Genomic DNA, 24,171 nt, shown 5'->3' on the forward strand with positions numbered 1-24,171 from the left:
TAAATCCTTCTCTACATCTTTAAATCATCAGTTAGGGACTCCAAGGAATAGATAGCCCAGCGAATAGTCAGTCTATTGAGGTTCCTCTGCTTATTAAGCAAACATTTTTTAAAGGCTCTCTTCACACACCAAACCTCAACAGGCACATGGTGGGGGGGGACAGTTATTACATTCATCATCTCTTAGAATAACGTGTAGGGGTAATCCTTTGATCGCCCTCTGGTCCCTAAGGAATCACCATATGTAATGTATAAGAAGAACCATGAGCAATTGGAAGGAAATGAGAGGTATGAAGGCTATTGTGTCGACTTAGCCTATGAAATAGCCAAACACGTGAGGATCAAATACAAATTGTCCATTGTCGGCGACGGGAAATATGGCGCAAGGGATCCAGAGACAAAAATATGGAATGGCATGGTTGGAGAACTTGTCTATGGGGTAAGTCTTTTCAACGCTATTTTCACTTACTTCTATGCTTTCCACTTATCAATGATAGAGGATTTCATTTTCAATTATTCAATTGTAGAGTTTTCATGTGGTCTGTAAAAAAAACAAAAACAAAAACAAAACATTTTCTTCTCCAATTGACTTCTGTCAAGGTAGGATTGTCAATAGCACCATTTGGGCAACAGGATTCTGTGGCTAAAAGCAAAGTAAAATCGGGGAACTTTATTTGGCAACATTAAATACAGCCTGCCCTCTACTGAAAATCTGTCCCTTCTGTGTTCTCCGCGTCAGGCAGCAGAAGTTGCTGCCTCAGCGACTTTGCCTACACAAACGGGTCACCTTTGCTCGCTGCTCTCTCATCTCTAGGCAGCGACCATGTCCTGTGTTCTACTCTTCTCTCAAATTCAGACACATTCTTCATCCCACTATCATCATTTTAGTTAAGGTTCTCACCACTTGTCGGTCATTTAACTGATTTCCCTGCCTCTACTCTTACCCTGGCAAACCAGATCTCCACATTATTGTAATTTCCCACTTTAAAAATCAGGATAAAGGGGCACCTGGGTGGCTCAGTTGGTTCAGCATCCGGCTTCGGCTCAGGTCATGATCTCACAGTTCGTGGGTTCAAGCCCTGCGTCGGGCTCTGTGCAGACAGCTCAGATCCTGAAGCCTGCTTTGGATTCTGTGTCTCCCTCTGTCTCTGCCCCTCCCGTGCTCATGCTCTGTCTCTCTCTGTCTCTCAAAAACTAAAATAAAAATTTTTTTAATTTTTTAAAAAAGATAAAAATCAGGATAAAATTCCAAGTCCTCAGCATGGCAAGGAGTGCACATCATAATCTGGCACCTACCTACCTCCCTAGATTCATCTTGTACTCTTTCCCCTTAGAACTCAATGTTCCAGCTACTGAAAAGTATGTGTTGCTCCCTAAAGGTGACTTAGGGCATCCCCGGAAGTACCTTTGCCTCTCTCAGTCAGCTAACGCCACCTAGCAGTCCTCCAGAGCTCTGATGTGTCCCCACTTTCAGGAAGCCTTCCTGAATGGGATTACCATTTACCCACCAGCAGTCTGGTTAGATACCCCTGCTTTTGGCTTTCTTGTAGTGCTTTTGAACCTGTGTTAGAATGATCTGTTTACAAGTTCAGCTGAACTTGCCCCAACTAGACTATGAACTCCTTGAGCACAGACGCCATATCTGATTTCTTTCAACATCCCAGAGCATGGCGCATAATGGAAGTTCAACAAATAATTGTTGGATGAATTAATAAAGGAATAGAATCGTTGTGCTAAGGGCTTGCCCATGGGCCAAGTACAGAAGAATTACACTGATAATTAGGGCTTTCAGAAGGGGTATAGCTGTATCTTCAGAGCTCTGCAGTGGCTTTACTTTAAAAGGTTTTGGCCTCTGGTTGGGAATGTCAGATCTTGGGCCGCCCACTGAGGCATATAGAGACAGGCAGAACTGGACATAAGAACTGCCCATTGGGTGAGCCAGTCACTAGAGAACTAACCCAAGTGTAGATGGTGGCGGCAGATGTTTAGTTATCTCTGATTTTTATTTTCATTACAGTTGGTTAACATACAGTCTTGTATTAGTTTCAGGCGTACAATATCGTGATTCAACACTTGCATACATCACCCGGTGCTCATTGCGACAAGTGTATCCTGCAGACGTTTAGGTCTAACAGACAAGGATTACTTGCAATGACTTGCCTTGCCTAGACGGCAGGTTAGGGGAAGACAGAGGAATCTAGAGGGTGCATATACTGAGATGAAGTTGGCAAGAAGAAACCATCACAATTAATTACTGGACTGAGGTTCAAGCTCAGGACTGGATTGGATGAGGTTCAGATGGGAATCAGCAAGAATAAGGTACAGCTCTCCCATCAGAAGATAGTACTGGGGTCACTAAATAAGTTTTTGGAACAGGTCCTCAGGAACAAGTACAAAGGGAGAAGCTCGTTGCTAAAAATAAGGGCGCAGAAAAGGAATTAAGGCTTAAAACGAGATTGGACCTCAAGTACCAAAACTAGGGCACCACCCTCCAGTCAGACAAGGAGGAAGGCAATTTGAACCTCAGCCCCCAGCTATGGGGCTGGAGCCAATTATCTCCCGTCTTGGGTCAAGGTTGGCCCTGGGAACTGGCGCAGGGCTGAGTTGCAGATGAGACTCAAGTGAACTCAGTGATGAGAAAGAGAAGAACCTGTAATGCCAGAGACAGGGGGCTGAACGAGGGGCAGAGCACCTGTCATGCTTCCTAAGGACCCTGAGAAGCTCTGAACCATCTTGACACAACTCTAACGTCTTTATGACTTGGCAGTCGAGTCTTCTTCTCTTTTCTATCCCTCATCTCCCCAACACTCAGGCTCCAAGAGGTCCTGTCTTGCTCACAGCATTCCCCCGCACTTAGCACATTACGTGGTCCATAGTAGATCCTCACTTTTTGTTCTAACGAGCGAATGCCTGGCACACAGTCATGCCCAGGCATTAATCTTTCAATTTAGCTCATGGTCGGAGGCAATCTTATATCATTATCATTATTTATTCTTATTATTAGCTACCATTTGTTGCATATTTCCTAGTTGCCAGACCCAGTGCTAAATGCTCTGTAGACATTATGTAACTTAATCCTCATAACATACCTTCAAGGGAGATGCCATCATGTTAATCGTTCTACAGATGAAAACACTGAAGCCTAGAGAGGTGAAGTCTTAGACTAACGCCAAACAGCCTGTAGTGACACAGTGATTTGAACCCAGGTCTCTGACTATGAAGTCCATGTTCTTTAACCATTGCCCTAGACTGCTCAACAGCTAAAGTGTTATTTCACACCCATCCCATCGTAAAAGATAGTTGAAACTTGTTGAAAAGCTTTTGGTGCCTCTGCCTTTCTGGGGAGAAGACTGGCCACAAAAGCATGAATTTCAGGTGTCGGTTTCTACCAGGCCAGAATAACTGACGTGAGTTCTACCAGCCCATTGTGACTCAACAGCCAGAGCTGTCTAGTGTCTCAAGAGAAAACCTGTCACATTCTGTGAATAGCTGAGTGCCCTCCTGGCAATGAGCAAGACATTAGTCCCAGTTGATATAGAGCAAGATTTCCTGACACTGTTTGGACAAAGACCCAGCTTTCTCACTGGGTTTTGGCTTCTCTTCTGGCGTGTCCCCTGTACGACACCCACCTAATCTCCACATTCTCTCTCTCTTTCCAGTGTGGGTAAGTGTGAGTGAGGGAGCTTGAGAATTAGAGAGTCCCTTCCTTGTTGAGTGATTTAGAAATCAGCTCTTCACTGCCAAATAGGTAAAAATTCTTCTGAAGGAGCCTTCCCTTCTATTCCCTCCAGTTCTTTCTACTGAAGACAAAAGCAATAGCTAGGGAAGTCTCTCATAGGAATATCCTCCCTCCTCCCACCTGGAACAAGTTTCTGATGCCTTCTGGGATAATAACACAAGGTGATTCCAGGGAATTGACAGCAAACCAATTGCCGATTTCCACTTTCCTCTAAAACCTGTGGCTGTGAAAAATGGATGTTCTTGTCATGCTGGAGTAAGACCTCTCGGTGAAGGCGGATGATCTCACAAGCTGAATGTGTCCTCCTCTTCATTTAGAAGTTGTAATCTTCCAGCACTGGGAAGTTTTCCACTTCTCTTTCAATGATAGAAATGGTGAAAAGTGAAAACACAGGCATTCATTTCTGGCAGGCCTGGGCTCTTGTAGTTTGCAAGTTGCTTAAGAAAAAAAGGGGGGGAGGAAAACTAGTTCTTGCAATGAACGTGAAACCTACACAGATAAGCACAGATTTATCTTTAGGGAATTTTCTCTTCTGCTTTTAGCATGTAAAACAGAGCAGAGTAGGAAAAAAAAAATGAAGACAGGCAAAGATGGAAAAAGCTTCCCAAAGAAGATTTCAGTATCTACCACAAAGTCTCCAGAAAGAGTCCAAATGAATTAAATTTGTTTAGGAAGAAAGAAGCCAATCAGCCTCTTTTCAGATGATTCCTAAATGGGTTTTTTCCCTCTAAAGAAAACCAAATCAAGGTTGATGTTTGGGGCACCTTGTATTGCTAAGAAGGCTATTTTTGAAACAAACGTCAGTAGGACACAATGTGCCCCATTATGTAAGCTCTTCAGAACATTATGGACTTGAAACTGTCCACCTGCTTTTAGCAGTTTTGATTTTGAGCTGGATGTCTATAACATCACCACATGGTAATTGTCCCCAGCTTAAATGGCTTACAGACCACAAGTTTTTATGGCTCCAAAATAGCATGTGTTGTAAGAGGACATTTAAAAACATTTTGTAGCTAACAGGGCTGTTAGACATCTTTTAGCTTACCATTTCAGTCGTTTTACAGATAAATATGGGGATCAGCCAGGAATGGCCATTAGAACTGCCATTTGGGTAAACCAGGCAACCAAGCCCTGATGGGATGACAGAAATAGTGGCGGGAATTGTGACAAGGTCGCAAAATTGCAAAGCTTGGCAGATCTTGGACTGTAACTCAGGTTTCTTGACTCCTGGCCCAGTGCTCTGTGGACTGGGTCACAATGGCTCAGTTTACTAAGCTTGCCAGATTATGGGAAGATTGGTGTTATATCAGATACAACATCCCCATCTGCCTTCAAGGGGGTTGCAATCTAGTTGGATTATGAGCTTTTCCGTCCAAGATACCCATCCTGCTTATCTGTGGCCTCCAGAATAATGCCATACACATCTCTAGTTATCACTTGAAATATCTGAAAACCCAAAGCAGGCAGCTGGGGGTTTCTGCCCTTTGAGAGGAGATATAATCTAACAGAAAAAGAGAGTCAGGGAAAGGGCTGGAAAGAAATCGAGGTTCTAATTGACAAAGGGTCGCCTGCCAGCAGGCAGCTGCTGTGTTCCTTATGTTCCCAGCACTTAGAACTAAAGATGAAGATAGGAGGGAGAGAGTTGCCTTGGGAAAGGCCAAACCACTGCCCATATTGGTACCTCTGGCTTAAAAGAGAGCAGACAGCTTGGGGATGGAGATGGGGTTGGGGGTGGTTAATTCCAGGTCGCAGCCCCCGGGCACCCTCAGACCCCTTCACACTCCCAGGACAAATGGCAATTTTATAGATGCTATTCACACTGACATTTCTCTACCTAGAAGAAATTATCTCGTAGGTTGTCACTATCCTAAGATAGATTCATTTTCCATTAAGAAAGACAGGAAGTCGATCTGTCCTTCCAGCTAAAAGGCAGAGAAGCAAGGGTGCAGTAACAGACGCCAAATATTCTTTTCTATTCTTCAGGTGATTACACTGGGCTTTGGCAGAAGGGCTGATGGTTTGATAAAAATGCCCCTCTCTTTCAAATGATGTGTGTGCTCTCTTTCAAATGCTCCAGGAAGGAGCATTAATGACGCACGGAGGTCTGCCATTCTGAGCAGAGAGGGTGGGGAATTGCCTTTATGTTGGCCTCCTAAATCTTTAACTTGCCTCGCAAATGACTTTCCTCCTGGTCTGCGTGCTGTGGCAGTTCCAGGAGAGCTAAATGGGTGTTTTCTGACACTACCTACCGGCTCCTCCCATTTCCCTTTATAACCAGCTTGATTGCTCCACAGACATTACGCCAAGCAGATCTTGGGCCCTGAAATAACTGACTATAACAACATCCTTTTCACGTGGAGGAGGGGACAGTGGCGGCAGAGGGCAAGGGCCTCTCCATAGCTGCCTGTGAGCTGACAGGACAGTTCTGCCGTGCTGGCCCCACCAGGCATACAAGAGACGGGATGGGTTGCTAAGTCCCCTATCCGGCTGGCTGATCACTAGCTCCTTCCTTTCTACTGATTGAGCCTTCTTCCACCTGATTTTTGCTATTCCTTTGTCTTTTTCCGGCCATAATAGGTGTTGGGTTTTTTTGTTTTTGTTTTTGTTTTTAAGATTCAGCATGGGAATTCTCATTTTGGAGCCAGGTCCACATCAATGAGGCTTAGTTGAGCACAGATTTAATGTTATTCTTCATTGAGAGAGCACCCTCCAAAAAACAGACTAACACTGCCTTCTTTGAAAAAGCTCCTTAGGAAGAAACAATTCAGAAAAGGTTAAAAAGCTAGACGGAGGGAAAAAGCCAAGTGCCTGGGGGGAGCAAGTTCTTTCTGTTGTCTTCTGTGACTTCAAAAGTACTCCTACTAGGAATGGCGTCCTTTGAGAATCTGGTCTTTTGCTGCGTGTTCCTGGGAAACAGACGAGAAGCTGTGTTTTGTCTCTCTAGCCACTTCTTGTTAGTGTTTAGCCGTGCTTAGCATCTGCTGGCTGTTTGTTGCCGAGATGTTGGGGTTTTTCCCCCCATAAAGGGTGTCAAAATTCTCAGACTCCTTTCTTTACCTGCTTGAAAAGAACCCAGGTCCCCTAAATTCAATCCAAAGTGATTTTCTCACCCAAATGCCCCTTATTTCTTCCTTCCAAAACAAAGAAATGGCCATTTCTCTTAGAACTCTCAATTATTTAGACTTAAAAAAAATCAAAAAAAACTAGTTAAATTAACTAATTAAATTCAAATGAGATCAAATGGGAAATGATACGAGAGGGGCATTTGCATGGAGGTCGAAACACATTGGCAAGGACAGAAGGTGGCTTTTTCTGTGATTTCTGTTGGCGTACCAAGCCTCTTTCTAGCTGATTCCGACTCTCTCAGCCAAAAAAAAAAAAAGAAAGAAAGAAAGAAAGAAAGAAAGAAAGAAAGAAAGAAAGAAAGAAAGAAAGAAAGAAAGAAAAGAAAAAGACCCTCTCGCTTTCTGGCCAATTCCATTCTCCTCAGTAGCTTTTGTTTCTAAGATCAGGTCTGGCCCCAGGCAAAAGGGTAAAACCGGTAAAATTGCTGTTTGGCTTCCCTCTGGTTATAAATGCAGAACTGGTGATTCAGGAGTCTGCAGCTAGGAGGGGAGTGTTGAAGCCTTAGGTGATGATCCTGAGGGGAGAAAGTGAAGGACAGAGCCTTCAAGGAGTCTTGCTTATTACTCCACAAACCTTCATCGAATGTCCCCTAAGCCGGCCCCATGAGTAGACTCTGAGGCTCCAAAGCTACGCCTCGGCCGGTCAAGAGAGCAAATCCGGGAACAAATGCCAGAGAAGGAACATGCCATAAGGTAGGAGGACCCATGGTCTTCAGGGTCAAAGAGCCAAGGAAAGAGGGCTAGTGGGGTCACATAAGCAGTTAATGTCTGAGGGAAGGACTTCGAATTTGGTGACCAAGTATATAGTTGAAGAAGCGATGTCAATAAATCGGAAGGGTGGGGAGTAGAAGGTAGATCACAGGTGTTTTATAAGGACGAAGTGGTGTTAAAAATCAAGACATGGTAAAGGTGTATTTTCTCAACAAGATTACAGGTAATAGAGAAAGATGTCGTATGGTTAAGAAGGTAGCAGGAGCAAAGAAGGTGGGAGGGGCGGGGTTTGTCTCATTTCTGTCTGTCAGTAAACAGAATTACCTGAATCTGATTTTAAGTAAGACCAAGTCATGGTTTTCAAATGACAGCAAGCATTCAAATCACCTAGAGGGCCACCCAAATCCCACCCACAGTTTCTTATTCCATATATCTGGGATGGGGCCTGAGAATTGGCATTTCTAACAAGTTCCCAGGTGACTCTGATGCTGCTGGTCCAGGGAGCCACCCATTGAGAACCATTGGGATAGGTCAAGAAGGAAAAATTAGTATAAGAATAAATGGAGCTGATTTTTTTTTTAAATGTTTGTTTGAGAGCGAGAGAAAGCATGAGCTGGGGAGGCGCAGAGAGAGAGGGAGGGAGAGAGAGAATGTCAAGCAGGTTCCGTGCTGTTAAGCACAGAGCCTGACCTGGGGATCCATGTCACAAACCTGATAGTGACCTGAGCCAAAATCAAGAATCAGACCGCTTGACTGATGACCCACCCAGGCACCCTGGAGCTAAGTTTTAAGCAGAGACCAAAGAATATGGGATTCAAGGAATAAGTGGATTAAATCTTAGAAAGTTCAGGGGCGCCTGGGCGGCTCAGTTGGTTAAGTGTCCGACTTTGGCTCAGGTCATGATCTCATGGTTTGTGAGTTCAAGCCTGCACTTAGGATCTTCTGTCCCCTTCTCTCTCTGCCCTTCCCCCTTTTCTCTCAGAAATACATAAACATTAAAAAAAAAAAAAAAGAAAGAAAGTTCGTTTGCTAAGAGATGGGAGTGAAAGAAGGAATAGGTGAATCAGGGTGCCTGGCTGGCTCAGTCCATAGAGGATGCGACTCTTGAACTTGGTGTCACGAGTTCAAGCCCCAAGTTGGGCGTGGAGCCTAGTTAAGAAAAAATAAAATATTTTTTATAAAAGGAATAGGTGAAGGCACAGCAATATGTTGAGAAGAAAAAGGACACAGACGATAGAGCTCGTGTCAGCTGGCGCCCATCTTCTCAGTGAAGAAAGAGGCAAGATCGCCCGCACAGATGATGGGACTGGTAAGGATCAGGGACCGCAAAAAGTGTGGAAGAAGCATCACTCACAGACTTAGAGGAGAATCAGCTTTTGTGTGATAGATGATGGATTTAACTTCACAATTGGGGACGTCTGAGATGCTAGTGAGCATTTCAGGTAGATTTGGTCAGCAGACTGTTGGCTTCAAGAAATACATACTTTCTGAAGCTCCCCTGGGCTACAGGACATCCTCCACAAGGGTGAGGAGTTGTGCCTGCTTTGTCTGTTGCTCACGGCTTCATCCCCAGCACCAAGAGTAGTGCTTGGCACGGAACGGGCACTCAGATATACACTGGAGGGAACCTGAGAGGGGTTGATCGTTGTACCTAAAAGTGGTGTATAGTAGAAACCTGTACACGTCTATAGAGTTAGGACATTATGGTGGTTAAGAGTGTGAGTTCTACAAACATTATCAGCCGTAGCCAAATTATGGAAAGAGCCCAAAAGTCCATCGACTGACAAATGGATAAAGAAGATGTGATATATAGATAGATAGATATTACTCAGCCCTCAAAAAGAATGAAATCTTGCCATTTGCAATGACATGGATGGAGCCAGAGTGTATTATGTATGCTAAGCAAAACGATTCAGTCAGAGAAAAACAAATACCACATGATTTCACGCCTACGTGGAATTTAAAGAAACAAAACAGATGAATATTGGGGAAAGAAGAAGAAAAAGGAAAGCAAACCATAAGAGACTCTAACAATAGAAAACAAACTGAGGGTTGCCAGGGCAGGGTTGGGAGGAGGGCTATATGGGTGATGGGCATTAAGGAGGGCACTGGTGATGGGCTATGGGTGCTAAATGTAAGTGATGAATCAGTAAATTCTACTCCTGAAACCAATATTACACTATATATTAACTAACTAGAATTTAAATAACTTGAAACAAACCAGAAAAAGAGTATGAGTTCTGAAATCTGAAGACCAGGATTCTAATCCCAGCCCTCAGTTTCTCCTTCATTAGCATGAGGATGATTAGTTTGCTGTGAGAATTAAATGAGATAATATATATGAGGTGCTTACACACAGAGTAAGCAGCGAATAAATGGTAGCTGGCTGTGTATTATCTGCATTTCTCTTTAAATTAATTAAGATGTGTTTTTGAACCAGTTTGAGTCACCATATGGAGCTCAAGGTAGTAAAACATTTCTTTGAAAACATCTTCTATCTCAGAATTCATCATTATCTCCCCCCTCACTGGTAAGGATATTGAGATATAACCCTATGTAACATAGAAAAAAAAGATCCTCAAAATTGGTGTTTTCACTTCATATCTGATGGACCATTCAAAAAGCTTTCCTTAGAAGCATTTTTCTAGGTATGCATTTTAAGGCCTGGCTCCAGACTAAAGTCTATTAAACCTACTACTGTTGTAGAAGAACAGTTGTGGAGGCGCCTGGGGGCTCAGTCCATTAGGCATCCGACTCTTGGTTTCAGCTCAGGTCATGATCTCACAGTTCATGAGTTCGAGCCCCTCATCTGGCTCTGTGCTGACAGCATGGCACCTGCTTGGGATTCTCTTTCTCCCCCTCTCTCTCTCTCTGCCCCTCCCCTGCTCGCACTCTCTGTCTCTCTCAAAATAAATAAATAAACATTTTAAAAAAGAAAAATCGTGGAAGACAAAAGAATGAAGTGTAGAAATTGCTAGCACCAAAAAGAAAAGAAGAGAAAAGAAAAGAAAAAAGAAAAGAAAAGAAAAGAAAAGAAAAGAAAAGAAAAGAAAAGAAAAGAAAAAAGAAAATTTCTAGCGTCTTTTTTCACGGGATTAGTATAAAAACATTGCCTGCCTTTGCCTGAGCCCATTATGCAGGGTACTACTGACACTTTTATTTTATTGATCCAATACATGTGAGTGCCCCACTGATATTTATCACTAGACATGATAGTTTCCTATATAAATTCATACGTATTCTAATAACAGCTTTGCCTTTGTTCTCGCCCATGCAGAATTCTTTCATGTTTACATAGGTTATTTTCAAAAGTCAGCCACTTATTTTTTAGTCATCTCTAGTTTCTTTGGTTTAAAATGTGTTGCAGTGACAGATACAAAAAAGAAACCCAGAAGATTGAGTCCCTGCCTTTAAAGAACCTATGTTTTAATAGACATGCTCTGAAAAAAATAATTCAAGAATAATAGCAAACACTCAAGTAAATTTTACACTGAGTACTCTGGTCCTGTGTTGCACCTCATGGTGGGGAGGGAGGCACAGAGTCTAGACTACTTGCTTGCCCCTCAAAAATATCCAGTCACATGAGGGAGATAAGACATAAGAGCATGAAAATTAAAATTAAGAAAACAAAGTTAAGCAGTGATCGGGGCACCTGGCTGGCTCAGTTCGTAGAGCATGTGAATGTTGGTCTCGGGATCATGAGTTCAAGCCCCACGTTGGGCATAGAGCTTACTTAAAATAAAAAAAAACGAAAGAAAGGGGGGAGTCTGGGTGGCTCAGTTGGTTAAGCATCAGACTTTGGCTCAGGTCATGATCTCACAGTTTGTGGGTTTGAGCCCCGGGTTGGACTCTGTGCAGACAGCTCAGAACCTGGAGCCTGCTTCTCTCTCTCTCTCTCTCTCTCTCTCTCACTCTCTGTCCTCCCCAGCTTGTACTCTGTCTCTCTCTCTCTCTCTCTCTGTCAAAAATAAAAATAAACATTAAAATAAGTAAATAAAGTTATAGAAAAAAGAGTTAAGCAGTGATATGTCACAAGGGAGTACAAGATGAGTTGCAAGGGAGCAGAAAAATTCTAAGAAAGAAAAACTGAGGCAGTTGCCATAAGTCAACAATAGGTTGCAAAGGACAAAAGCCCAAGCGGCCAGCCAGCCAGTGCCCTTTCCTCACCTTACCATCAAGTTAAAGCTTTTTACAACCCATTGAATGCTACTACTTTTCTGATCAAAGCATTGACAAATCAATCGGTTGTAGTGATCTAAGAGTTTATATTTCCACCAAGGAGGTTTTAGTAAGTGGCGAATGAATAATGGAAATGCTATCTCTAAAAGAAAAAAAAAATTTTTTTTTTCCAGAGGGCTGATATAGCTGTCGCTCCACTCACCATAACCCTGGTCCGTGAAGAAGTCATAGATTTCTCAAAGCCGTTTATGAGCTTGGGCATCTCCATCATGATAAAGAAGCCTCAGAAATCAAAACCAGGCGTATTCTCATTTCTGGATCCCTTGGCTTACGAAATCTGGATGTGCATCGTCTTTGCCTACATTGGAGTCAGTGTAGTTCTTTTCCTGGTCAGCAGATTCAGCCCCTATGAATGGCACTTGGAAGACAACAATGAAGAACCTCGTGATCCGCAAAGCCCTCCTGACCCTCCAAATGAATTTGGAATATTTAACAGTCTTTGGTTTTCCTTGGGTGCCTTTATGCAGCAAGGCTGTGATATTTCTCCAAGGTTTGTTTCCATGCCTCCTTGCATTCTGTGGCTGTGATCCATTCATGTACATCTGGCATTCACCCATCTCAAGTCCAGATTTCTTTCATTTAGCATTCCATCCAATGACAAATTACCATCAAGCCATTTTGTGTGCCTGCATCCATGAACTGAGTGTGTTACCGGTGTTGTTTTGAATGTCCTTCATGCATTTCTATAGTATTGTATATTTATACATATTACAGCAAACATCTGGACTCTGGATAAAGGCAACATTGTTAGCTAATATTAATAATTCTCGGATAAAGCTAGTACTAAGCCTTGATCAGATCAAACAGGCATGGTTTCTCCTTAACTGAGCTGAAACATTTTCTCATTTGTCTAGAGATTGGATCTAGAAAAAAATGGAAAGAATACAGAACTCTTCCTAAAAACCCTCCTACTTTCCCCTCTCAGTGACCTTTTTCACTTTGCTCTTAGACTGCCTACAACTATTCATTGTAGCATCTCACCCAAGTTTTAGAACTCAAACTATAAAACTACTAAAAGAAAATGTAAGAGGAAGTCTATGTGATCTTGGATTGGACAAAGAATTTTCAAAACACAAAAAGAACAATCCGTTTTTAAAAATTCCATAAACTGGACTTCATTAAAATTCAAAACTTTCGGGGGCGCCTGGGTGGCTCAGTCGGTTAAGCGGCCGACTTTAGCTCAGGTCATGATCTCACGGTCCGTGAGTTCGAGCCCCGCGTCGGGCTCTGTGCTGACAGCTCAGAGCCTGGAGCCCGTTTCAGATTCTGTGTCTCCCTCTCTCTCTGACCCTCCCCTGCTCATGCTCTGTCTCTCTCTGTCTCAACAATAAATAAACATTAAAAAAAAAATTCAAAACTTTCGCATTTCAAAAGACATCATGAGAAAATGAAATACAAGCCACAGACTGGGAGAAAACATTAGCAAATCATACATCTGATCAAGGACTTATATCCAGAATATATAAAGATCTCTTACAACCCAATATAAAGAAGACAACCCAATTTTCAAAATGGACAAAAGATGTGAATAGACATTTCCCCCAAAGAAGATATACAAATGGCTAATAATCACATATAAAGATGCTCAACATCATTAGTCATTAGGGAAATGCAAATTTAAGTCACAACGCGATATCTCTACATACCCTCTAGAATGGCTATAATAAAAATGACAGTACTGAGTGGTGGCGAGGATGTAGAATGACTGTAGCTCTCATCCGTCAGTAGTGTGAATGCAAAATGCTACAGCCAAATTAGAAGATGGTTTGGCGGTTTCTTATAGTCGGATACACACTTAAAATATGACACAGCAATTTCACTTCGCTATTCACTTAGGAGAAAAGAAAACCTACATCCTCACAAAGACTTATAAATGTTCATGGGAGCTTTATTTATAATAACCAAAAAGTGGAAACGACCCGAATATCCATCAGCAAGGGAATGGATAAACAAAATGCGGCATTTCCATCCAACGGAATACTATAAAAAGAACAGACTACTGACACGCTACAACATGGGTGAACTTTGAAAACGTTAGAAAGAAGCCAGACGCAAAAGGCTACATATCATATGATTCCGTTTATTGAATTCTATTTATTGAAGGCCCCCATATTGATTTACTCCATTTGTCCAGGATAGGCAAATCCATAGGGACAGAAATTACGTTAGTGGTTTCTGGGGACACAGGAGGAGCAGAGAGAAGCTAGTAAGTAGTGGATTAGGGTGAGGCAAGTACGGCTGGGTACAGCAAGTTCAAGGGTCAAATTCAGTCTTTATTTAAAATTGTGATATTTGTTCATCATGGATTTTTTTGAATTGCGATTTTTTTAATATTGCACTAAAGTGTTATTTATTGCGATTAATGAGATTTTGGTACCCTTTAAATTTTGTGCGTGGGGTAAATGCTTTACTTGCGTCACCCTAGCACCGGCCCTGTCAGGATTAACTGCAGATGAGCATGAAAGAACTCTGGGGGGAGGGAGATGCTCCAAAACTGGATTGTGGTGATGGCTGCACTCTCTTAAGTTTGCTAAAACCATTCTTTGTACACTTGCATTGGTGAATTCGATGATATGCCAATTTCATCTCAGTGAAGCTACTGCAGATATTGAAATGTGAGTGTCCAGGACCTCTCCCACTTAGTATTTAAGTGTTAACTCACCTAAACAAAAAGTGTTGAGTTCATAATCACAGAATACTGTAAGCAAATGCCAACATCTTTAAAATGGGGGGGGGGGGGAGAGTGGGGTTTTTTTCTGAAATAAAAAGTTGTCATTTCGGTAAAATTGAACGTTAATCCAAATACTGACCAGAGTCCATTATACAAATGTATGGGGATTTTCATTTAGAATGTAAGGACTTAGAAGGTCACCCACTGTGGTTTTACAGCATACTTCATTTTGAGATTATCCACTTGGAGCATGAAGCATTTCAACTGAAGACTGGAAACATGGTAACCATCCTCTCTTTTCTAGTACAAGGTGTCTGGGGCAAGCCTCATTTGTCTAAGTCACACCTTTTGCCGCTCTCAATCTGCTTGGTTAGATTCTCCCAAATTCTTTCACTGCCCGTTCCTTTTGTGTTTACAACGTGTGTCATTTTGTGATACCACACGGGAGTTCATTTGTTTTGCGAGTTTCTTTTCTCATTTTTTTTTTTTTGAATGTTCATTTGGAGAGTAGGGTTTCCGAACGATCCCGTAATTGAGTGATTTTTTTTTTAACATGGCTGGCAATCTGTGTTGAGGCAATGCTGGAGAGTCATTAAGGCTGGAGATGTTACTGGTTTCTGTAAGTGAATTTTCAGAACTCAATTTGTGATAGCCCCACTGGAGTGCTGCATCCTACTCTGTATACTCAAACAGGACTCCAAAAGCTATTTGTTTTTAGAAGTATTTATGCATATTGCTTCATTAAGTAATAACTTAAAGATGATGACCTGAAAATGACAAGCTGGACAGATTTTTTTTTTTTTTGTAGTAGAATTTAAGCTGTGGCTCTTCTGTGGCACTGAAATATATCAAATCCTTTTTTTTTTTTTTTAAGATACAGATGTCATTATACTGCACTAGATACTGTCGTATAGAGCAATGGCTTTCAAACTCTTTGACTATATCCCTCAGTACAAAATACATTTTCCCACGATAACTCAGTACATGTATAGGTATATAACAGAAGCTTCACCAAAGGTTACCCTTGCAGTGTGCCATGAACTTGGATATATTGTTTCATTTTGTTTTCTTTTTTTAAGTTTTATTTATTTATTTTGAGAGAGAGAAGAGTGAGAGCGAGCAGGGGAGGGGCACAGAGAGAGAATCCCAGGCAGGCTCCGCACTGTCAGTGCAGAGCCCAATATGGGGCTTGAACTTAACAAACCATGAGATCAAGAGCTGAGCCGAAACCAAGAATCGGATGCTTAACCAAGTGAGCCACCCAGGTGCCCCTTATTTTGTTTTAGTTTTATTTTTTTTAATATAATTTATTGTCACATTGGCTAACACACAGTGTGTAAAGTGGGCTGTTGGTTTTCCCCTCATTTTGTTTTATATGCTGGTTGCAACTCAACCCAGCAACGGGGCACACAGCCCATGGAATAACACTGGTCTGGAGAAACGCATGATCCTTCCTGTGCTTTTGAGTAATAAATGATTGGTCTGTACATTTTCTACCATATGAGTGATCCCTCCTTCAATACTGTTTTTTGTGGCCTTCAAAGGAAATTATATCTTTCAGCCTCTTGAAACCATTTTATGCTTTTTAGCATATTTATTTCTCCTCATCTTGAGAGCTCTAGTGGTTCTATATTTGTGCTCAGTTGTATACCAGAAAACTCCACTGAAATGTGCTTTCCTATTAACAGCTTTTGAAATTCCTGGTAATGACATGGCTGCGCCCTCAGATTCCCGGTTGCCTTGACTGCACATGCCTGCGTTCCCCTTTACTTCTGTTGAAGGGCCACACTTAGAATGCAGACTCTCCAGAAAGCCCCCAGTGCGAACATACACCGTACACTCTGGCTTGTCCCCCGATCGAGGCGATTCAAGGAATTGTAAGAGACCACACTTTAAAGTACAGCTCTCAACTGCTATAGCGGGAGGAGATGGCAGACAAATTCACCCCGCTGCTTCCGTTCGCTGAGGGCAGGGGGACAGTGACCTTCCCTGAGCTCCCCCACCTCGCCACGTATGGGCACTTTCCCTGCGTTATCATACGGATTTTTAACCCTCAAGGCGGTGCCACAAGGTGGGCTGCTTTTCTCGCATCGTAGACCAAAGAACAGGACCCAGAGAGAGAATGCGACGGAGGCCAGGGTCATAGGGGTTCGGAGAGCCAGCGGTACAAACTGTTCCCACCGGCCCGCGCCGCCTCCCACTACCGACCTACAAGGCGCGCGGCTTGGTCCGTTCTTTTCCTCGGGTTCGGTTAGCGTTCGTGCCCGGGAGCTAGTTTTCTAGTCTCCCGACCTCTGCCGAAACCCTGCCCCTGCCCCGGTTGGTAAAGAAAGGGGGCAGTGAGCGCTCAACATGCTGCCGAGCGGGTGTTCCCCCAAAGTAAAAGAGCAGGGAATCGGCAATGAGACATCACGAGGAAAACCGAGCATCATTCTGTTTCCATCCAATACTGGTACGGACGGGGGCCTAGAAGCTTAAAAAGCCCACGTCGAGGTTCGGTTTGATAGTTTCAACCACTCCCGTTGTTCAGACTGAGCAATTCCGCTGGAAGCTGAATCACCTTGCGAGAGGGTGATCCATGTGATGAGCTGAGGTCCTCTCCATATACAAATGTGTTTTGGGGGGCAGTCGGGAGAAGAAAGCATAAGGAGATTCCGTTCAACCCTCTTCCCCTTGACGGGGGATGGGGAGCTAGGCCGCGGGTGCAGCCAGATGGAGGTAGCGTAGTGGTTAAGTACGTGGGTGCCGGAGCTCGGCTCACTAGATTCACAGTCGGCTTAGCAGCTGTGTAACTCGGGCACGTTACTAAATCTGCCTGAGCCTCAGCTCCTCCTCCGAGAAATGTAAAGTGCAGTACCTGGCGACAGTAAGCTCTCGGTAAAGGTTAGCCACCGTCATTATTAAAGCGGCTGCTCTTAACTGCCCTGATTTCACAAACACTAACACTTAATATGGTACTTGCGTTTGAGTCCCTGAAACTCCTTAGGAATACAGCTCAAATTTTAGCCAGTGCCGCATAGCTGATTTCTGATGAGAAATGACCAACAACCTTCCTTCCTGAATCCGCAAAGTGCTCTCCTTAAGGATTTCACCTGGTGTAAATATTTTGACTGTATTATTCTTATAATGGTTTACGGATGGTGACAGAATGTTACAGTTTTTTAATCTGAAATTTATCTCCTTTGTGAAACTTTGATAGAACCTTGCTAAGCAGTCTGAAGTGCAAGTCCTTCCAGGCAAATGCTCCCCCTGCTGACTTTCTTTGAAGCTGCAGGAACCTCTGAGGGCTAGCCAAGTAGATGTGAGGATTGGGGGAATTCTGACCCAGAGAACATGCTAACTTGAACCTGATTACTGTGTACATATTATTCCAAAGACACCACTCTTCTCTAGCTCTTCAAGATATAAAATACTAAAGGGGCGCCTGGGTGGCCCAGTCGGTTAAGCGTCCGACTTCGGCTCAGGTCATGATCTCACGATTTCGTGGGTTCGAGCCCCACAATGGGCCCTGTGCTGACAGCTCGGAGCCTCGAGCCCGCTTCCGATTCTGTGTCTCCCTCTCTCTCTGCCCCTCCCCCGCTCACACTCTGTCTCTGTCTCTCTCTCAAGAATAAACAAACATTTTTTTAAATGTTCAAATACTTTAGAGGAGTGGGTAGGACATCTGTCCAGGTTAGTTGACACCTAAATCCTTCTGTAAAGTGGAAAATATGTACAAAATGATAAAAGACACGAAGGGCATGAAATGAATGGGATGGAAGACAACAGGATTTTTTTTTGTACTCCATTTTAAGCAACGTCCTTTCGTTTGCCGATGTCCGACCAGCATCTCATCCTACTGCAAATTCTCTTCAAAGTAGGAGTGATGTGGTGATAAATTAATGATGTAAGAGCAGGATTTTTATTGCGACTACTTCATGACTGTTCTGGCTGAAAGCCGTAGTTTTCGGTCTTTGGAAGATGGTTACTTATTCCCATCAGAAAATACTATATGAGCCAAAGATTGATTCTGCACGCTTTTTAAAAATCTGTCATAGATACAGCATTGAATAGAGTGTAGAAAAGATCCATACTTTGCAAGAAAGAAGAGGGGGAGAAAAGAGAATGATGAAGAGTTTGTGCAAAGGAGAAGCGGTTACGGTTTCAGCTCTTGATCTTACGAAGCTAGTAAAGTGAACATTTCAAAATTTCCTTACAGGATGAAGGGTACAGCACATAGCTCACTTTTATTATCATTTCAGAGGTCGTAAAATACATGTTCTTATTAACTCAGAAACTCTACTTCCGTATTATTACAGATAACAAGAGCATTGTATATTATTTTGCGGTGTTTTTATGTCTGTTTTCCTCTTGTTGCTAATCTACTTTCATTAACTTCACGCCTCCTCTTACATTTCTTCAAAAGGTACGATATGCTCCTTATGATGCATTTTTATAAATACTAAATGTGCAGCATTTTATAGCCATTTCATTATGCTAACCTCAAAATCTGTCTTGTGCAACAAAACTCTTTGAAATGAACGTTAAACATTTTGAAGCTGCGTTAATGGGGGGAAAGAAACTGGAAAATGACAGGTCTTTTTAACTCAACTATAAAGTCTTGTCTTGTTTTAATAGATCCTTTTAAAAATGTCATGGGGCTGACCCATCAGTCACTTTTTATATAGCCTCCGTGTGAAATGTGGGTTTAAATGGCTCTGGTTTCATTAACGAGAAAAGGGAAATGTAAAAATTCTTACAGAGCCGCTTCCCTTTGAGTGCCACTGCACCTTTTCTCCGTGAGCTTAATACACCCCTTTCCATACCAAACCATGATTCTGGAATCACTCCAAAATCCGTTCTCCCCTTGGTCTCAGGAAAACCCTATCCTTCCAAATAAGGATGGCATTCACAGTTTCATTCCAAAGGAACAACAAACAGATGATAAACAATAATTATCCAAGCATGTTTGGTTTTCCTGCAACTATAATTCTCAGTTATTGTCAGAAAATTGTACCTTCTATAATTTATACACCATTCTAGATTGTCTTCTAGAAAATGTGACTGTTTGGTAGCACAGAAATGTGGGCATTTCTTTCCTGTTGTATAAGTATAGATGATTGATTTCTGATTTCTCCTCTCTGTGCCTCAGTCTCTTCATATGTTAAATGCCTCTGTTTTCTAATCTGGAAAGAGTTGACCCATGTCAACCCAAAGTAATCAGAACGGTCTGGCACACAGGAAGTGCTCAGGAAGGGTTAGCTATTATTGTTATCATTTTTATTACCCTATTACTATGGATGCTACTTTGGAACATTAATCTTTTACACGGTAAAATTCTTTCCAGAGTCACAGCAGTCGAGAATAAATTAAATATATATGGCAACAATGAAGAAAGACTATGAGGGTCCAAATTCATCATTGAAATATCATCCTACAAACTTTTAGCATTTGGAAGTGTAACACATTCTTTCTGGTTCATCCAGATGTTTTTATCTCTTCTGATTAAAAGGGACATGTTCCCAGACGAAATCCTGAGAGAATATAACTATTAGAGAAATCTGTCGCAAAGCAGATTTCCACATCTGAAAGGCTAAAAGGGATTGTGTTCAAAAGTAAAGCAAGGAGGGTTGCTTTAAGCATCCGGGAACCAATAGGAATTGCAGACTTTAAAAAATCAAGTAGTTTTGTTTCAGTTAATCAGTGAAGAATGCCATTTATCAAAACACCTGCCAAAATGATTTGATCAGAGTGGAAAATCAAAAACAACTGAATTTTCCAGAGGCTAATAAAAGTTTATCTTGGGACACGGGAATTTAAATTTGCCTGGACATGGTAAAATGCAAGCACAGAGAAGAGCTTGACCTGCTAGCTTTCAGCCCAGAACTTCCCTCTTCCCACAGAGCCTGGAGATGTGCCAGGCTCCTATGCCCATTCTTCACTTTCCATCACAGTGGGTTCTTTTCCTGTGAGCTTTTCTGGGCACGGGAGAACATAGCTTAATCAGGCTGGAGCTCCGCCACAGAAAGAACTATCCTAGAGATAATGTGGCAAAGTTTTCTAGAACCTAGGGACCAGATTTTCATTTCTGTAGACAGAGCCAGCCTCGAGCAACATTGTCATGGAGGTGAAGCTGCCTCCGCACCAGCCCCAACCCATCACTGAGCACTCAGTGCCTTCACGGCCCCCTTGCTTCCCACAGACCCTCCCCTGAGCAGCATTCATGATGTAGGGACCACGACTCTCAATCCTGGCTGTACCAGAGCTTTCCGCAAATACTGCTGCTTAGGCCTAACCCCCAGAGAGTCTGACTTAGATGATCTGGGGTGGAGCCTAGGCATTTTTTGTGTGCCGCTGTGCTTTGTTTTATTTTGCCTCAAGCTTCCCAGACGATTCCGATGTGCAGGCAGAGTTGAGAATCACTGATGTAGAAGAAGGACAGTATTTCTCGTTCTTGCCTGCAGACCACTGCAGTCACCAGGGATGGGTAAGAAATGCGGGTTCTTGAGCGCTCACGTATTCCGAACCAGCCTTTTTGCAAACACCCCAGGTAATGCCAAAGGCATAGTTACATTTAACAACGAATTTTTCCCTTATTAAAACTTACCCATCTTGGGGTGCCTGGGTGGCTCAGTCGGTTGAGCTCAGGTCATGATCTCACGGTTTGTGGGGTTCGAGCCCCACGTTGGGCTCTGTGCTGACAGCTCAGAGCCTGGAGCCTGCTTCTGCTTCTTTGTCTCCCTCTCTCTCTGCCCCTAACCCACTCGCATTCTGTCTCTGTCTCTCTCAAAAATAAATACACATTAAAAACATTTTTTTTTAACTTACCCGTCTTCTGTCCGATTCTCTACTAACTGCATAGACTAATCCACGATAATGTGATAAGAGGTCCTATTGAAGTTGTGTGTTAACATTTTGACCAAGTCTTCTGAAGAAAATGCAGAAGGTGATTCCAACATGAAGATTCTCTATGGCAGCCTTGTGAGGATGGTTTTGTTTGTTTTGATTATTTGGGGGGGAGAGGTGGAGGTGGAAACAAAACTTTTAGTGCCCCTCAAATTCTATTATACTGGTTGTTCCTTAGTTCACTCGAGGCTGTCCTGTGTGCTAAGGCTTAGTTTGTAAAAGCAAAGAGTTTGGATCCCTGGAGCTGAGTACCTGAGCCCCACTAGCCATTTATACAAAGATCATAATACATATTATCTTATGGCTCCTTGCCTCACGCGTGACCGGCTCCACAAAATGGCAAAAGTCTTTATTAAATTTACTAAACTCAGAGTCAAGAGTACTCATCCACCCACACCTACCCATTTCCCTTCAAATACGTAAGGGCTTTTGACTCGGTTTCTCCCATGACATCATCTCGCATCCGTGGCTCTCAGCCTTGGCCGTGCCTTGTAATCACCTGGCGAGCTTTAAAAAATATATATGCCTGGATCCCACCTCCAAGGTTGTGATTTAACTGGTGTCGGGTAGGCTGGACATGAGTTTTGTTTTGTTTTTGGTTTTTTTGTGTGTTTTGTTTGGTTTTTAACAAAGGTCCCCGGTGATTCTATTGCGCAGGCTCAGAAGCACACAGAGCTCACACAGGAAGAGAATCTGATAAGCATAATTATTATGTGTCATCAGGAGCTGGTAAAAAGAAGATATTTTTTCTAGAATTAAAAAAAAAAATCGTGCTCTGCAAGCCAGATAGGCCTGAAGAGCCTATACTATGCATGTACCATCATCATATACCATCACCACATGGGATGTTGTTAATATGTTACTTTTGTTTGCTGTTTTAATTCCCTGGCATCACCTACTTCAACTATACTGAAACCACTTCTCTTTCCAGAAATTAAGATAATGATTTTCGTAAACTGAAACCCAGCCCCTCCGGGTCCGGACTGGTCTTTGTTTTGTTTTGCAGGTCGCTGTCCGGGCGGATTGTCGGAGGGGTTTGGTGGTTCTTCACCCTGATCATAATTTCTTCCTACACTGCCAATCTTGCTGCTTTCCTGACTGTGGAGAGGATGGTCTCTCCCATAGAGAGTGCTGAAGACTTAGCTAAGCAGACTGAAATTGCATATGGGACCCTGGACTCCGGTTCAACGAAAGAATTTTTCAGAGTAAGTGCTTGGCGGTTAATTGGGCCTGCTGCTTTTTCTTTTATCATCTTCTCACAAAGGCAAATTCACAGTACTTTTAAGGGAGGGATGGGAAAGTGTGGGGATGTTATCGAAGTGCAGCATAAAACAGCATAATACATAAATACAGCCCTGCTTGGCTGGTGACCTACTTCATTGTTGCTTCAATTAAGACTCGTGCGCGATGTAACAAGTTGGATACAAGGGCACTGAGCTTGAACTCCCAGGTCTGAATCTCATCCCTGTCGCCCAGGTCTGAATCTCATCCCTGTCGCAAAGCGATTGTTTGTCCTTGGGCAAGCCATTAGCCTCGATCACCTTCCTTGAAAACTGAGGGGGCTGAACTAAATGATATGCATTCTCCTTTTGAGCTTTTATAAAGGTAGATATTATGTCTCAGCGTTTCACAGAACTTAGGTACTTGGCTCTAAGACTCTGCAGAGTGATAGACTATAAAATTAGATATTCTGTGTCAGACACTGGTTTCCTATCGAAGTGCTTTACACTTATTTCAAGCGTTCATATACCTGCTGATAATGCAACGTTCAAGGAAGGTGGTGATTGTTTTCGTTTCTTGAGTACACTTATACCCCCCTTCTACTCCATCATAGACCCAATCTTAGTGGGGAAACAGCAAGTTTTTCACTAGCAAAAGGTAGTAAAGCTACAGAAACACTGTATGAAAGAGGAAAGATGAAAGAAGATCAAAGCAGAAAGTTCTAGAAGGATGATATGATGGACAAGCCACTTTTACATAAACTATCAAGATCTTTGTTCTGCCAGCTGGACTACGAGAAAGGCTCCCAGTGGAGTGTTTAAGAACTCTAATGTTTTTCAGTTTCCCCAACCAGGAAAGTATGGTGATTAGAAAATGGACCCATTCTCTACATTACCACTGCCCGCTACCATAACCACTATAACTGGTTGTAGCAATGATACAGAGGCCACTTGTAGAGTAGGTAAAAGGGAAACGTTTAGTCTGTGCAACCAATAATTAAGCTGGTTGGCAGGTGTAACTACTAACTTTTCCGTAACGTCCAGGATAGATAGATGTTGGTGCTAAACCAGCTTACTTTAAGAAATCAGTAAGAAATGTATTTCTGCATGTATTATGAGATTTGCCCAGTTATTTCATGGAAAACCAGGAGTAGGTTTCTCACAATTGTAGCAATTAGCTAAAAACTGTTTTCATTCCCTGAAGGAGAAAGCATTCATTCTAGGGCCCTTTCCACAATTCTTATCGGCTCTGGACATCCCTTTCTCACTTTTACCACTGTTTACCGAGCAGATCAAAATCCCCAAAGAGAGAGAGGGGCCCAGTATTGGAACTATCAATGAAGACCTTCTGGAACTAACCTGGCCTTGACCCTCACCACTGTGGAAGTCCCAGAAACTTATCTAGAAATAATCCCCTGCCTACATGAAATCACCCACATGTTTCAGGGCAACAAGCAGGCAACTTCCATCTGCTGAGTAGTCAGCACATTATCAGCTCCATGGAAATTTGGTTGGTATCCACCTTCAAAAGCATCCCAATAGGCATCAAGTTGCTATATGAAGTAATTGATCACTTAGGCTA

General features: G+C 42.7%; 1 protein-coding gene and 1 long non-coding RNA gene across 10 annotated transcripts in view; one reads left to right on the forward strand and one right to left on the reverse strand.

The window, feature by feature from the left end:
- GRIA3 (glutamate ionotropic receptor AMPA type subunit 3) overlaps nt 1–24,171 on the forward strand; it is a 268,497-nt gene that overhangs the window by 192,767 nt on the left and 51,559 nt on the right. For all 7 annotated transcript variants that reach the window (XR_009257263.1, XM_058714193.1, XM_058714191.1 and 4 more), the window contains 3 exons: nt 232–438; nt 11,927–12,303; nt 22,376–22,574. Coding sequence is in view for 6 of the 7 variants with exons in the window: in XM_058714193.1 (XP_058570176.1) it covers nt 232–438; nt 11,927–12,303; nt 22,376–22,574 (783 nt within the window). In the remaining variant the exon portion in view is untranslated. The remainder of the gene's footprint in view (nt 1–231; nt 439–11,926; nt 12,304–22,375; nt 22,575–24,171) is intronic.
- LOC131502940 (uncharacterized) overlaps nt 1–24,171 on the reverse strand; it is a 160,530-nt gene that overhangs the window by 93,015 nt on the left and 43,344 nt on the right. Inside the window, exon 1 of one of the 3 annotated variants that reach the window (XR_009257266.1) lies at nt 469–581. The exons of the other annotated variants lie outside the window; for them this stretch is intronic. This is a non-coding gene — a long non-coding RNA (uncharacterized LOC131502940). Of the gene's footprint in view, nt 1–468; nt 582–24,171 lie in introns of those variants that run through there. 3 annotated transcript variants of the gene reach the window in all.

This window comes from Neofelis nebulosa, chromosome X (genome assembly GCF_028018385.1).
Source record: "Neofelis nebulosa isolate mNeoNeb1 chromosome X, mNeoNeb1.pri, whole genome shotgun sequence".
Taxonomy (NCBI): Eukaryota; Metazoa; Chordata; class Mammalia; order Carnivora; family Felidae; genus Neofelis; species Neofelis nebulosa.